The sequence below is a fragment of the Oncorhynchus clarkii genome, chromosome 7 (genome assembly GCF_045791955.1).
Source record: "Oncorhynchus clarkii lewisi isolate Uvic-CL-2024 chromosome 7, UVic_Ocla_1.0, whole genome shotgun sequence".
Lineage (NCBI taxonomy): Eukaryota > Metazoa > Chordata > Actinopteri > Salmoniformes > Salmonidae > Oncorhynchus > Oncorhynchus clarkii.
Genome location: NC_092153.1, coordinates 41,878,567 through 41,892,850, shown reverse-complemented (window position 1 = coordinate 41,892,850; position 14,284 = coordinate 41,878,567). Strand labels below are relative to the sequence as shown.

The window sequence follows — 14,284 nt, the reverse complement described above, 5'->3', positions numbered from 1 at the left end:
TGTCATTGCCAACAAAGGGTATATAACAAAGTATTGAGATAAACTTTTGTTATTGACCAAATACTTATTTTCCACCATAATTTGCAAATAAATTCATAAAAAATCCTACAATGTGATTTTCTGGATTTTTTTTTCTCATTTTGTCTGTCATAGTTGAAGTGTACCTATGATGAAAATGACAGGCCTCTCTCATCTTTTTAAGTGGGAGAACTTGCACAATTGGTGGCTGACTAAATACTTTTTTGCCCCACTGTATGTACAATATGAACCACAAAACGATGAGAGACATACTGTACAATCATGGCCATGGGACACAATCTATGTTGGACATGACATCAAATCTGTGAAGGAAACATTTAGGCATACTTTTTTTTAATGACTTCCGAGGCTTTGGTAGCGTTAAGTGAGAGAAGTGGCCAACGGTCCATACAAGTGCAGTAATCCAATGTGCCGAGCAAAGTTTCTCCAGATTCACAAAAAAAGGAGACCACCCTACTCTCCTCCCCTCACACCCCATTCTCCTTCCTGCCGTCATTGTCTGTCAGACTCAAATCAGACGGCCACACCTTAATTGCTGACCCTACGACCAAAGACATTGTACTGCATGTGGACTTTCCTGCCATAGAATACGTGGCCCCAAACAGACCAATGATTTCTAACCAGCTCTCAGCCTGTAGTCCATTGCGTTATGTTTCATAAAGTTACTGAACATGGATAAAGTATTGGTGGGACACAGAATCAGAAGTTTTATGAAACATGTTTCGAAACAACTCAGAAAAGAACACATAGGCCTAGTTGATCCCATGATTCCCATCATTCATAGATGACCCTGCTGGTCATTTATGAACATTTGAACATCTTGGCCATGTTCTGTTATAATCTCCACCTGGCACAGCCAGAAGAGGACTGGCCACCCCTCATAGCCTGGTTCCTTTCTAGGTTTCTTCCTAGTTTCTGGCCTTTCTAGTGAGTCTTTCCTAGCCACCGTGCTTCTACACCTGCATTGCTTGCTGTTTGGGGTTTTAGGCTGGGTTCCTGTAAAGCACTTTGAGATATCAGCTGATGTAAGAAGGGCTTTCTAAATGCATTTGACTAGACATGCTGCTTGTTTCCCAATTATTACTCTGGCCCAAGAATTGCAATGGTTAACATTCACATGGATCACCATTTGTGCTTTACAGTTCAGATATTTCATATTACACAGACAGTCACAGACACAGCGAATAAGTGTAGGTAGCTTACTGGCTTGCTTGTAATAGGCTTATGTAGGCTCGCTATTGTATTCAAATACAAAAGCCTCCTTCTCATTTTTTTCATACGAGGCACTGTGTTCCTGACCTTCATGTTTAAAATAGAGAAGTCTAACCGAGGCAAGAGGTGTGGTTTAGTTAGTAAATGGTTTCACATCATATCATCTTTGTGCTGTAATTTGATACTTAGGCACTGAAAACAAAGGGATTAGAGTCTCTACCAGGGCTCAAGGACAACTTGTTTTGAATACAAATATGTCAAAATCAAGACAAGAAAGAACTACAATTGGCAACAGCATTAATGATAAAAAAGATTGTTGTTTTTGAATGTAGGGAATGCTTGCAGTCACACAAAGGAACTGCATTCATCAATGCGCACTTCAAGCACGTTCTTAGAATAGGCTATTGCTTACATTAAACACCATTAATATGTCAAATGTAATTCATGAGAGAAAATAACAATGTTAATATCCCTAAAATACTTTCAATTTAAATAATTTAATGTTATCACATGAACACTTTCTTTATGCTTTACATCAGACTGCACGCTTTACATTTTCAACCAATTAGGAGAAGGACAGCTGGGAGGAGCTTGATAATCGGGCTCAAATTCGGAAGATTGACAACAATCTGTCCAATAAGAACCGCTTTAGCGTGTTTGTTACTTTAGATTGTCCAATTACGTTTTAGATCGACCGTCTCCATTCTAACTAATGGACTACAGTTGAGCCTAACAGATGTCGCTGGTGTTCATAACTCTCTCCTCAGCGTGTCATTGAAACAGGCTTATATCACTGCCATAAACATCAAACTAAGTATTTATTTCGGAAGCATATTATACCCTTAAATTAAACTAGCTATGGCTGATACCGCAGTAGAGACGACCACAACCACCGAGATTTCAGCAAAGGTGAGTTTGATTAATTTGACTAGCTAACAACTTTACTCTTCAGCTAAGCCTGCATGAACACCAGCTAGCTAACTTGATCTGTAATAGCAAGCTACAGTAGCCAGCCGTGTAATAATAACCAAGTAGCTAGCTAACATTAATGTTAGTTACTGTCAATGGCTGAAACATAGTATGTACTTCTCAAACATTTAGTTAGTTATTTAACCTGTTCAATAACTTCGCTAGCTCCATTAGTAGTACTACATTGATTACTGCGTTGTTTTGATTTTGCAAGAAAAGACTTTCACTGTACTTCAGCACGTGACATTTAACTTCAACTATTGGCGACTTGGCCTGTGGCTAACTTTCCCAAAGGGCTAGTTTTATCGTTACATTTGCAATGTGGCTACTGTAGCAAGTTTAAGTTATTACTAGTTAGTAAACGTTAGCTAAAAAGCACCTCAAATTGAATGCGCTCGAGCTACACTGTTGCGCGATGGCGGGAAGGGATAACGTTAATCTTTCACAGTGCGAGAGGAGTGTGCACGCTTATCTTTCTCGTAGGGAACAGCGATGCTAGTTCCCGATGCCTTCCGTTGTGTGCACTTTGGCAGTGGTCGGGCATGCGCCGCTAGTAAATACTGGAGATATGTAGAAAGGTTACTACAATGTTAACCATCCGAATTAAAGATGGCGACGAGTATATGGCCACATCGTGGTGGACATGCTTCAGTTGTGTCAATGAGACAACCAAGAATAACATATTTTTAGGAGCTTAAAGAGAAGAAAGAGGTTGCCGAGGAGGTGATGGTGGAGAAGAAGGAGAACGGCAGTGGGGACGCACCTGGCAATGAAACAGTGAGTTGATGCCGAAGTTTATTTCCTTGGGAGCCTCATGGCCTTTTGTCTTGGCGCAATCATTATACAGGTGTCTCCAGACTCAGCCCCAACTACCCCACCCCCACTCACTACTCTTTGTTTATTTTGTGAAATGGCACAAATGTTTCTTAAGACATGTGTTGGACGTCATTGCATTCCCTTTCCTTATTCTCAGGGGGAATTATGTATAAACTGCAACATGTGCCCTGTTTTAACTCTGAAGCGTGTTGGCTGGTACTCTTGGGTTAACTTTTTCAGAATACTTTTCTGAAAGAAATTCCTTATCACTCATGCATACAATTAACCCACATTTATGTGAAATTTGATTCCTTCCCTCTAGCACACAAATGGTGCAGAGGAGACAAATGGTGCAAAGGAGAAGACAAATGGTGCAATTCATTCTGAAGTAACTCCAGAGGTTGAAGAGGATGGTAAATTCATGTCCCTCTTTGGACTAACAGCTGGATAAAAAAAATGAATGTTTAATGGTTATTTTATACATGTGAGGTGCTTGAAACCCATGTTTTTACTTCATATATGAATGTGATTACAGGAGAGGGAGAGGATGCAGAAGAAGATGCAGAAGAAGCTGCTGATGAGGAGGTTGACCACCCTGTGAAGCGCCCAGCTGAGGAGGAGGTACAGTTTTGTCCGATTTTAAAACCGTCAATATACAATAGTCTCAGTAAAAGTTGAGCCATCTTTATTACTGTTTTATATCTGGCCACTAAGTTCTCTCCTCACTTAAAAAATGTTTATGTTTGCCCTCAGGAACAAGGGGAAACAAAAAAACAGAAAACAGAAAACGATGACTCAAAGGAAGCTGAAGTGGAGGCCTAGAACACTCCGCCTGTACTCTTCCGCAGCTCTGTCTACATGACGTTGTCAACTTCACCTTGTAGAGCTTGTGCTTTATGTATGTTTTACAGATTTTGTTTGCCCCCAAGATATTACATTGCACTGGAGTCCTTAAACATAGTGGCCTCCTCCCTTTTTTTATAAGATGTTATTTATTGGTTTCTTACGCAAAAAAAAAAACTTGTGCAAATAGGATCCATGCTATTTTATCAGTATGTTAGTTTGTGTCTGTATGAGTTAAGCACATTCTCTACGTTGTTACTGCTGACCAGTTGATTCAGGCAGGCAGCTGCACCCTTCTCCACATTTTCAAGGTGACCTCAGACTCACTAAAGACCAAAGATAAGTTTTAAGCAGGGGCCAATGGACTATTGTTAGCATTATTAGTTCAGGCTTTTTTAATACCTTTTGTTTAGTGCTGCTGCTAGTAGTTAATCCTTTGTCTGACTGATCTGTTAACACAACAATGGCACAAATAAAAGAACACCTCCGTGATCAAAGATGGCTTGATCCTGTTTAGGGGTCTGGCTTCTGCAATGTTAATTACCCCCTGTTAATTCTTAAGGCGTTGGTCATATGTTTTGTATGCATTTTAAAACAAGTTTGTACCCAAGATACTGTTTTTCTGTTTTATTTTCAGTTATTTTTTGTCTGGTTGACTCAAATTGTCTACAATGGTCTTTATCAGAACAACATTCCCAACCTAGTGTTCCTTCTCTTCTAGTGCAGTTATATTTCATGATTGCTTCAGCCACTGCTTTGTATATTCTGGTTGTTGATGATTAAATAAGTCAGTCTTGTCTTTTTAACCATGGTGTTTTGTTTTTGCATATGCTGGATATTTCACCTCTGTTTAAAGGGCAATTCTGACACTTTTCAACCTCTTATTCTTGATCTCCAGTGCCATACTAGTGTCTACATATCTGTAAACGGTACTTTTCCATGGTCTGCGGTTAAGGTCCTAAAAAGCGCTTCTCTGTGACATCACAGGGTAGATTTCAAAGTAAAAAAATTTAATGTCAAACCCTGCCACGAGTTTCTAGCCATAGAGAGGATATTTTCTTGCTCCCCACGTCACTACGAATCTCAGGGTTTTAAAAATCATTGCTTTAACTTGATATCATCGGGTCGAATTTTGTAACTTTTTTTCTACAAAACAGAAATGCTCTGTTAAACACATGTAGACACTGGTATTGTGCTGGAGATAATGAAAATGAGGTTAGTGGTGGAATTGCCATGTAAGATGCTTTACACTTGTTAACACCAAATTACAATTGTGCCTAACACTAGTGTTAACAATGAAATAAGGGATGCTTTCAGTTAAAACAGTCCTAGCCATGTAAAGTATCTGATGCCAGTTGACTTAAGGCATAAGACTGAATATGGATGGGAGTAATTCCCAAGATGATTTTGTAACTGGGAAAGGGGTTATTCTTGTCATCTCGATTTTGGCTTCTCTTTTTTCTCCATGGAACTACACTACACGTCAATCAATTGAAGTCCTGACGTGTTGCAGTTTAGACCCATCTAGTGGTGTAAACTGGTACTGTAGGTCAATTCAGGGTAGAATTGATTTTTGAGAATCGTTTTTATTTGATAGAACCCCCATGTGGATAGAGGTTTTCTGATAATGACCAGTTATGAAGATTACATAGCTGTAAATCTAATACCAATATTTTAAAAGGAAATTAAGCCTAAAGTACACATATGCATAATTATCTACATAGAGGAGACCTCTAAGATGTGTGAAGTTCTATGATAGTGAGCTTAATAAAAAAGGACAATAGCCCAAAAAGTAAAAATTATCATTTTAATTGAACTCAACCCTAAAGTAGCTGTTACAGTAATACAGTTAATATTGGAATTAAGGATGAAGAACATCAGAAAACACTATTGTAAAATACTAGAAATGTTGTGTTGAATTGAAGCAAGTTGCAACAGCATGATGATCCATACAGTTGCTGTTTTCTCAAAAGAAACCAGTCAGAAACATGACATCATCATGGCACGTGTTCAGTCTGTTATGGAGGCTTTAGTGGTAGACCCTGATCAACATTCCGCTGAGGCATCAGCTCTAGATGACTCATGACAGTGGGGTGTTTCACGGTGGTGGGCATTTTAGTGAAACTTACAAATGAAGCTGAACGCAGGCATGAGTTATTGATAACAATTCATTAAAAAAAAAATTCAGAAACAGTCTCGGTGTCAACTAAGTGATGTTCAAGGTAAGCAATGCCGAGCAAGTTTTTTTAGCCTGTCATAGATTTTCTCAATTGAAAAGTAATTGAAAAGTAATTATGATTTCACCAATGTTTTATAATTGGCTGATTACATGAAATGTTATTTGAGCTGTTTATAATCAAATGAATTGAGTGAATAAATGCAGCAGCGTGTGATGAGACTGGATAACTAACCCAAATGTGAGAGGGTCACCAGTGAGCCAGTTTGGGTCGTGTGGTGAAACAAGCCTAAACCTTAACTAAAGCATGCGCCTTAGCGGTGAAAATAAGCACTTGCTGTTGGCAAATATGAACCCAAAAGTCTTCCCTCTCAAAGTTGTCCAGCGCCATCTTAAGTATAGTTCACATGCATCTTCCTGAATTCTTTCTCGCCACCAAAACAACAGATTTGTTGTTCTTCTTTTTTGTTCGGTTTCCGATGGAATGCCGAATCACACCCCAGTTTCAACTTCTCTTCCTGGTAATGACAAGAATCACTGTCATTACAACAGTCACGCCAGGAGCAAGGTGACAGGACAGAGTGATGTCCATGGCTTAGTAAAGGGTCCATCTCTGTGTATGTTTGTAAACGCATTAGTGAGTGTCAAGTCAAAATGGTAATAAATAATGACCATAATAATCTGAGTGCCTTGTGTGAAAGATGTAAAACCTCAGAGGCACAGTTTGGCTCTTTATTGTTCACATAGTACAAACTACATTGAGTGAGGGTGGTCCTATGGCTTGCATGTGTGTGTAAATGTACTGTAGATATGCTACTGTGCTTACATGAATTCAGGGCTTCAAGCAAAAGGTCATTGGTGACACATTCAGACAGTCCCTAAGCCTGCCCACAGTGGGATGATAGTGTGCTGACAGAGAAACAGGCAGGTAGACATTCCCTCGGACATCAGACCAAAACAGAAGATGCAGGGCATTGAGGCTACAGCGCATGCATATATTAGGCGAGGCCAAAACAATTAACCCCTTCAAAGATTGTTTACATTTTTTCCTGATGTCCTGGGGAATAGGAGCTGTAGGGCCGTAATTATTTAGGCACGCACAAAATTAACATAAGTGCCGCTTTTTAGTGGAAATTATGGGAGAGAAATACATGGACACACTATAACACACTGACACCGCAGAACGGTGGCCTCTGTCAGTCTAAGCTCTAAGAGGAGCTATGCTAAGTAGTGCGAGAGAGTACAGTACTGTATGTGCTTTGCAGAGAGACACAGAGTGTGTAGGCTATACGCGGTGTGCGTTGTGACAGAAGACTGCAGTGTGATAGTGTGTAGTGCAGTGTGAGACAAGGGGGGGGGGTCTAAATGTGCACCAGTAGTGGCTGGGCCTCACTTTCGGAAGGCTCACCCTCAGGGGGGGGCAGGTGGTACACCACGCAGAGGGAGGAGTACAGACAGCCCACGAATGACATCGCGCTAGAAAAGTACATCACTCCCTGGGCCCCGCCCACCAGCGAGGTCAGAGGTCCCATCGCCACGGAGACTATGATCTGAGCTAGGAAGTACTGGCAGCTGAGCAGAGAGATGTCCACCCCCATCCCTCTCCTGGTCCCTTCCTCTGACGAGCCACAGAACTACGGAGAGAGATGGCACATGTAAAAGTGTTCACAGTATCAATCATACAACAAACACATTTTTACAAATACATCTAAAGACACAGTACTGTGCTATATCAAAACACTTGACCAATACTGTATAAAATACTTTCACAAAAACCCAATTCAGAACATTATATAATATGTTCACATTTATGTGTTGTATTCAGTGTATACCCATTCATATTCACTAACCTGTGGGCTCTGGTAGTATTCACACAGCAGAGAGTAAGGCAGTGTGCACAGAGAGGAGAAGAGCACCCCGTAGGTGACACAGAGCGACAGCACCACATAGAGGTTGGTGGAGAGTGTAGCAAGGCCCGTGCCAAGGCCAAACGCCAGGTAGGCAAAGAAATAGAGAGAGCGGAGGGAAAAACGCTCCTCCAGCTTCTCCAGTATGGCTATGAATAGAAACAAGGAGAGGAAGATAACAGAAGGGGAAAGCCTGTAAAACAACTATATCTGATAAAGAATCTAAATGATGGCTGTTGTGTGAGGTGTGTGTTCTATTTCTGTGTTTTTGTGAGTGTGGAATGTTGAGTGGATTTACACTTGCTACCAGACTGAATAATCCGCTGAACATGCTCAACAGTGACGATGCGGCAGTTAGCCAGAGCCTTCCTCCTTCCTCCGTCAGTCCATAAGGTCCCACTGGCCACGGACAGTGGCCTCGGACAGTTAGTATCACTGATATTTGGCAGTCTCTGCAATGTATATAGGCTCACAGTACTTGGCCTCCATTTTGCAGGCCTACCTAAGACTTAAGCAAAGTAACTGGCTAGGTATGGTTATTTTTCAGCTGTAATAGGCAGCGTAGCTGTTTGGAAAACAGGGTGTTTTCTGTATCCTTAAGTCTCCATGCATACAAAGACCTTTGAAATGTTTGAATCCTTCTTGAAAGTAATGTGATTTGTGGATTCAAATAAAATATTTAAAAATGTGTGTTTTTCTTTTTTTGTTTATGAGTGTACTGGTGTGTGTGTGTAGGACTCACCTGAGTAAAAGGCAGCACTGAATGCATAGATGCACATGCCCCAGCAGCCCATGCTGACCCCAGCATTGTAGCGTTGGTAGGCCTCAGAGTCATGGGGTGCTCTGGGGTCTCCCTCAAACACTACCTCCCCCATGAAGTCAGTGTAGAACAGCAGCATGCCCTCAAAAGACAGCCAACCTATAGGAAGGATCAAGACAGGGTGGCAGATGGCTCATGTTTACATAGACATACTCACACAGCTTCCACTGGAGTACAGATAGGTTGCGGTGACATCATCACTGATGATTTTAACCTTAGTGGGCGTACAGACAATAAAACACAAGCACATGAGTGACAAGACTCTCACCCAAGAAATGGTTAGTGCATAGGCTGCGCAGTGACGGAGGCATCCTGTAGATGGCGATACACAGTAGCCTCATTGACATCTGTGAATCTGCTGTCTCCACATTTTCACTCAGGTCACTCTCATAGCGCACCCCATTCAGCAGAATGTTTGCCACCTTTATTACAGGAGGAAGAAGAATCAGAAACATGAATTATCTCAACATGATGATTTGTTAAACTAATCAGAGGAATTAAACTCCAGGCTGACCTGCTGACTGAAGGTCACGGTTCTTCTGCGGCCATTTTCCAGCCCTTCACTCTGGATCACCATTGGCTCCTCCACAAGCGCAAGGCTCTGAGGGCGCTTCAGGATACCAGCGGACGAACCTCGATGGGACCCTGCCTCCATCTGAGCCTCCCCGGCCTGAGCCCCGGCCTGGGATCCTGCCCCAGCCAGGGCTGCTGTCCCAGCCACGGTTAGTGCTCCAGACTGTGACCCAGTTCCAGGTTGTGATCCCTGGGGAGGTGGGGTGTCACCTGTAGGCAGTGGTCGGGCTGCAGTGTCCTGGTCAAGGGGCTGTGGAGATGGCTGTCCGGTGTAGCAGTCGATGAGCACACTGTCTATATAGGAGGTTCCCAGGGATGAGGCGAACTCATTGATGCCAGTGAGAGAGTTATCCCGACTGATAAAGCTGCCATATTTAGGAGTAAGGGGGCTGAGGGGGGAGATGGGGCTGGTGAGGCCGGCACAGAGGCGTGCATTGGCACTACAGGAGTGTGCCATGGGGTTAGGGTTTGAGGGGCAGGGTTCAGAGAACTGGTAGCTATAAAGCCTCTCCTCTGCCTCTTCCTCCTCCAATCCCAGGCTTGCCCCCGGAGGGACGGGGGGAGAAGGAGGCAGAGGGAGGATGGGGCTCTTTAGAGAGTTTTTAGAGTTCTTCTGAGGCTGTGTCTTTGGCAGGGGCCGCTCGGGGATGCTGTTGAGGGTCATGCACGTGGCAATGACTAATGTGACACTGGTGAACATGTAGATGACTCGAAGTTGACCTCCCATTGACCTCCCAAACTCAGTGTGGTCCCAGTTAATTCCACCCACGATGTACCCGAATCCACCACCCAGGCCTGCATAGAGTGTGTGGGACATAATCATCATAGAACTGGTCATCATATCAGTGACATTGATTATGCTATCACTATCACATCTTAAACTTATTTTATATGTTATGTTTAACTCTACATTGTCAGAAGTGTTTTATATGTACATTTTACTGTCTCACCTACCAGTGGTGAGTGTTATAGCCAGCCAGTAGTGTATAGCGTTCTAGTAACCAGTAGTTAGTGCATACAGTGCTCTCTAACCTGCCAGCAGTGCGTGAATATTGAGGCCACGGTCCTGGTCCTCTGGCAGGCACACGTCCATCATGTAGGCGTGGCTGGGATTATCTGCCGAGTCCGCACAGAAGTCCATCAGAACCACTCCACAAATAGTTAGTATGATGCCCCACTTGTGATTGGTTGCTGTGTCTGCCACCGCAGCTCCAATGTCTCGCCCATTCAGCACCATTGTCAAACCAAGCAGAGCTCCTATAAAGTTAAAACAGAGAACTCCACTTCAGGACTACAATATTAGTTAAAAACAGGAACAGAGTTTCACCAGAGGAGGGAGAGCCTTGCAAGACAGAATATTCCTTACCAATAGCCAAGGCTAAAATAAACGGTCTCCGACGGCCAAAGCGGGATGTACAACGATCACTCCAAGCTCCTAGGAGAGGCTGGACCAGGAATCCTAAAAACCATGAGGAGAAATTAGAAGGATTTAGTGGCACTCAAATGGGCAATGCTGATGGGAACAGCAATATAATCTAACTACTATTCAAAGCACAGTTATGCATTATCTTTATCTAATCAAACAGGACTTTCTGTATCTACTTAATCTCTCCCTGCCACTTCATTACCCAATATAGGACTGATGAACCACACCAGGCTGTAGAACTCTTCGGGCAGACCCATCTGTAGCAGGACAGGGGTGACATAGGCCGTCTCCATGGCGTAGCTGAACTCAATGCCAAACAGGACACAGCCGTTGAAGAGCAGCTCAGGGAAGGTGCGGCGAGGGGGCATCTCACTGAGGTCCAGCTGATCTAGGGGGCAGGGGGTGTTGGGCGGGGGGGGTGGGGATGGTCTTATAAGCTTCCGCCGCTTCGGGTGTCTCTGGAAGTTGTTGGCACGGTGACTCAGGAGGCGTGTGGTAGACGATGGGAAGCTGACAGTCTTGGGCATGGAGCTCCTCCAGAGGCCATCATTTGTGGCACCCAATGACCTCTCTGATGACCTCCCTCCTGGGCTGGCCAACAGGGGGTCACTGGGGGTGCCCATTCCTGGAGATGACATCATTCTGCTGGGCCCAGTTTACTCTGGACACACTAGGAGATTCTCATTCATAGATCAAAATGCAATCACATTAAAGTTCAAAAGATAAATGTACCATTGTATGAGGAGGAAGACTTTACTGTAAAGATGTAAGGAGGCAAATCAATAACAGAATTGCAGTAATTACATCCATAAAGTATTAGTAGCTTGGCAAGCTACTTTTAGAGGACACTCAAGGTAACATCTGCTCATATGGCTAGTACTGTAAAACAGGAGAGGAATAGTAGACACCAAGGTAACCGGCGGTAAGGCCACTGCCAGCCTATGATGGCACTATACTCCTCATGGGCAAGACGCACTGCAACAAATGTGCATGTTGATGGTGATGTGCACAAAACCCATGTGCTCTAGTACAGCAGTGTGGTATGCATCATCGTCTCTCACCGTGGCTTTTTCCGTTTAGATTTTTCATGGGTGTATTTTGCCCACGTTACAAGCTAATCGGATGCGTAGGAGCTAGAAAAAGCCATTGGCACAAATCGTCTCAAATAATACGTTTTAACATGCAAGGCTACACATTATTTATTTGTGAAACACACGTCCTTAAACATGCTTGGCATGTGACTACGGCTTGATAGGTCTGGTTTGTCATCATTTATTTTCCAATTGTCATCGACGTTATGCTCGTTGACTTGAAAGCATTTTTGTTCTCGAGTCAAGGTGAAGATTATACAATCGAATTAACACATGGTCTTAGACAGGGCAGAGCGTGCAAATTGAAACGTTAAAGAAATTACCTTATCACCGTTTCTCTGTCATTTATTTCAGTATTCTCTGTTGGTAAACAAGTCAATCATATTTATGATTTAGAATATTTACGTTGGATGAGAGAAATGTGTTTGTTTTTTCCTTAGATGCAGTCATCTCCCTTCTTTATCCTCCGTCCCTTTTCCTTCCCCCTCTCTCCCTTCCCGTCCCTCACCCGTGACGTCACCATCACCCCTCCTGTTCCCTGCGCTTGGTTCTTGGTAGACCTGCAGCCTCAGCACCAATACATATTAAGTTAGCGTCATCCATATTTAAAGGCCCAGTGCAGTCAAAAACATGACTGTGTTAAATATATATATATATCCACACTATGAGGTTGGAAGAATGGCACTGGAGGGGATGGATGCCGTTTTATGGCCTACTAAGCAATTGTGCTATTTTGTGTGTTTTTCCGTGTTGTTTGTAGCTTATTTTGTACATCATGTTTATGCTACTGTCTCTTATGACCAAAAAGAGCTTCTGGATAGCAGAAGAGCGATTACTCACCTCGAACGGGACAAATATTTTTTCTTTAATGAGTCTGACCCAAAGGATATAATGTTGCTCCCGGACAAAGGCCAAATCCTCATCATTCGCATGAAGAAAATAAGTAAATACAGGGGCCTCAGGTCAGGGTGCCTTGTGAGAATTCGTCAGTGAGTGGGTAACCCGCTTCTACCATCATTCTATTGGCCAATGTGCAATCACTGGAGAATAAACTGGATGAGCTCGGTTCGAGACTATCCTACCAACGGGACATTAAAAACTGTAATATCTTGTATTTTACAGAGTGGTTGCTGAACGACAACACGGATAATATACAGTTGTCTGGTTTTTCCGTTTGTCTGCAAGACAGAACAGCTACGTCCGGTAAGACAAGGTGTGGGGGTGTGTGTTTATTTGTCAATAACAGCTGGTGCGCGATGTTTAATATTAAGGTAGTCTCGAGGTATTTCTTGCCTGAGGTAGAGTACCTCATGATAAGCTGTAGACCACACAATATATCAAGAGAGTTTTTATATTTTTCGTAGCTGTCTATTTACCTCCACAAACCGACGCTTGCACAAAGACCGCACTCAACAAGCTTTTAAGGCCATAAGCAAACAAGAAAATGCTCATCCAGAAGCAGTGCTCCTAGTGACCGGGGACATTATAATGCAGGGAAACTTAAATCCACTTTACCTAATTTCTACAAGAATGTCACATGTGCAACCAGAGGAGGAGAAAAATAAACAAAAAAAAGTCTAGATCACCTTTACTCCACACACAGATGCGTACAACGCTATCCATCACCCACCATTTGGCAAATCTGACCATAATTCTATCCTCCTGATTCCTGCTTAAGCAAAAACTAAAGCAGGTGACTCAGTGACACACTCAATACGGAAGCGGTTAGATGACGCGGATGCTATGCTACAGGACTGTTTTGCTAGCACAGACTCCAAAAATGGTCAAGGACTCCAGTCACAGACTCCAGTCATAGACTGTTCTCTCTGCTACTGCACGGCACCAGAGAACCAAGTCTTAGTCCAAAAGGCTCCTTAACAGCTTCTACCCCCAAGCCATGAGACTGCGGAACAATTAATCAAATGGCCACCTGGACCATTTGCATTGCCCCCCTCCCCCTTTGTTTTTACACTGCTGCTACTTGCAGTTTATTATCTATACATAGCCACTTTACCCCTACCTACACTACCGTTCAAATGTTTGGGGTCACTTAAAAATGTCCTTGTTTCTGAAAGAAAAAAACTATTTGTTTGTCTATTAAAATAACATCAAATTGATCAGAAATACAGTGTAGACATTGTTAATGTTGTAAATGACTATTGTAGCTGGAAACGGCTGATTTTGAATGGAATATCTACATAGGCCCATTATCAGCAACTATCACTCCTGTGTTCCAATGGCACGTTGTGTTAACTAATCCAAGTTTATCATTTTAAAAAGGCTAATTGATCATTAGAAAACCCTTTTGCAATTATGTTAGCACAGCTGAAAACTGTTGTCCTGATTAAAGAAGTAATAAAACTGACCTTCTTTAGACTAGTTGAGTATCTGGAGCGATTACAGGCTCAAAAT

At 42.7% G+C, this 14,284-nt stretch overlaps 2 protein-coding genes across 5 annotated transcripts; one reads left to right on the top strand and one right to left on the bottom strand.

The window, feature by feature from the left end:
- The first annotated feature begins 1,884 nt into the window (after positions 1-1,884).
- Positions 1,885-4,685, top strand: LOC139413328 (prothymosin alpha). The gene is made up of 5 exons (XM_071160552.1): positions 1,885-2,160; positions 2,911-2,997; positions 3,359-3,449; positions 3,572-3,657; positions 3,790-4,685. The coding sequence occupies exons 1-5, from the start codon at positions 2,110-2,112 to the stop codon at positions 3,856-3,858; spliced, it is 384 nt and encodes a 127-aa protein (XP_071016653.1). The 5' UTR covers positions 1,885-2,109; the 3' UTR covers positions 3,859-4,685.
- Positions 4,686-6,401: 1,716 nt separating this feature from the next.
- Positions 6,402-12,396, bottom strand: LOC139413327 (solute carrier family 45 member 1). Of its 4 annotated transcripts, none has more exons than XM_071160548.1 (9): positions 10,984-11,550; positions 10,722-10,814; positions 10,388-10,612; positions 9,297-10,150; positions 9,051-9,204; positions 8,705-8,881; positions 7,906-8,111; positions 7,449-7,689; positions 6,402-6,573 (listed from the first exon to the last, which is right to left on the bottom strand). In XM_071160548.1, the coding sequence occupies exons 1-9, from the start codon at positions 11,420-11,422 to the stop codon at positions 6,548-6,550; spliced, it is 2,415 nt and encodes an 804-aa protein (XP_071016649.1). In that variant the 5' UTR covers positions 11,423-11,550; the 3' UTR covers positions 6,402-6,547. The 4 variants fall into 4 exon arrangements, with proteins under 4 accessions (XP_071016649.1, XP_071016652.1, XP_071016651.1 ...); XM_071160551.1 differs by having other exon boundaries at positions 7,464-7,689; XM_071160550.1 differs by lacking the exon at positions 6,402-6,573 and adding an exon at positions 12,196-12,396 and having other exon boundaries at positions 6,742-7,689; positions 10,984-11,451.
- Between the last annotated feature and the right edge of the window lie 1,888 nt (positions 12,397-14,284).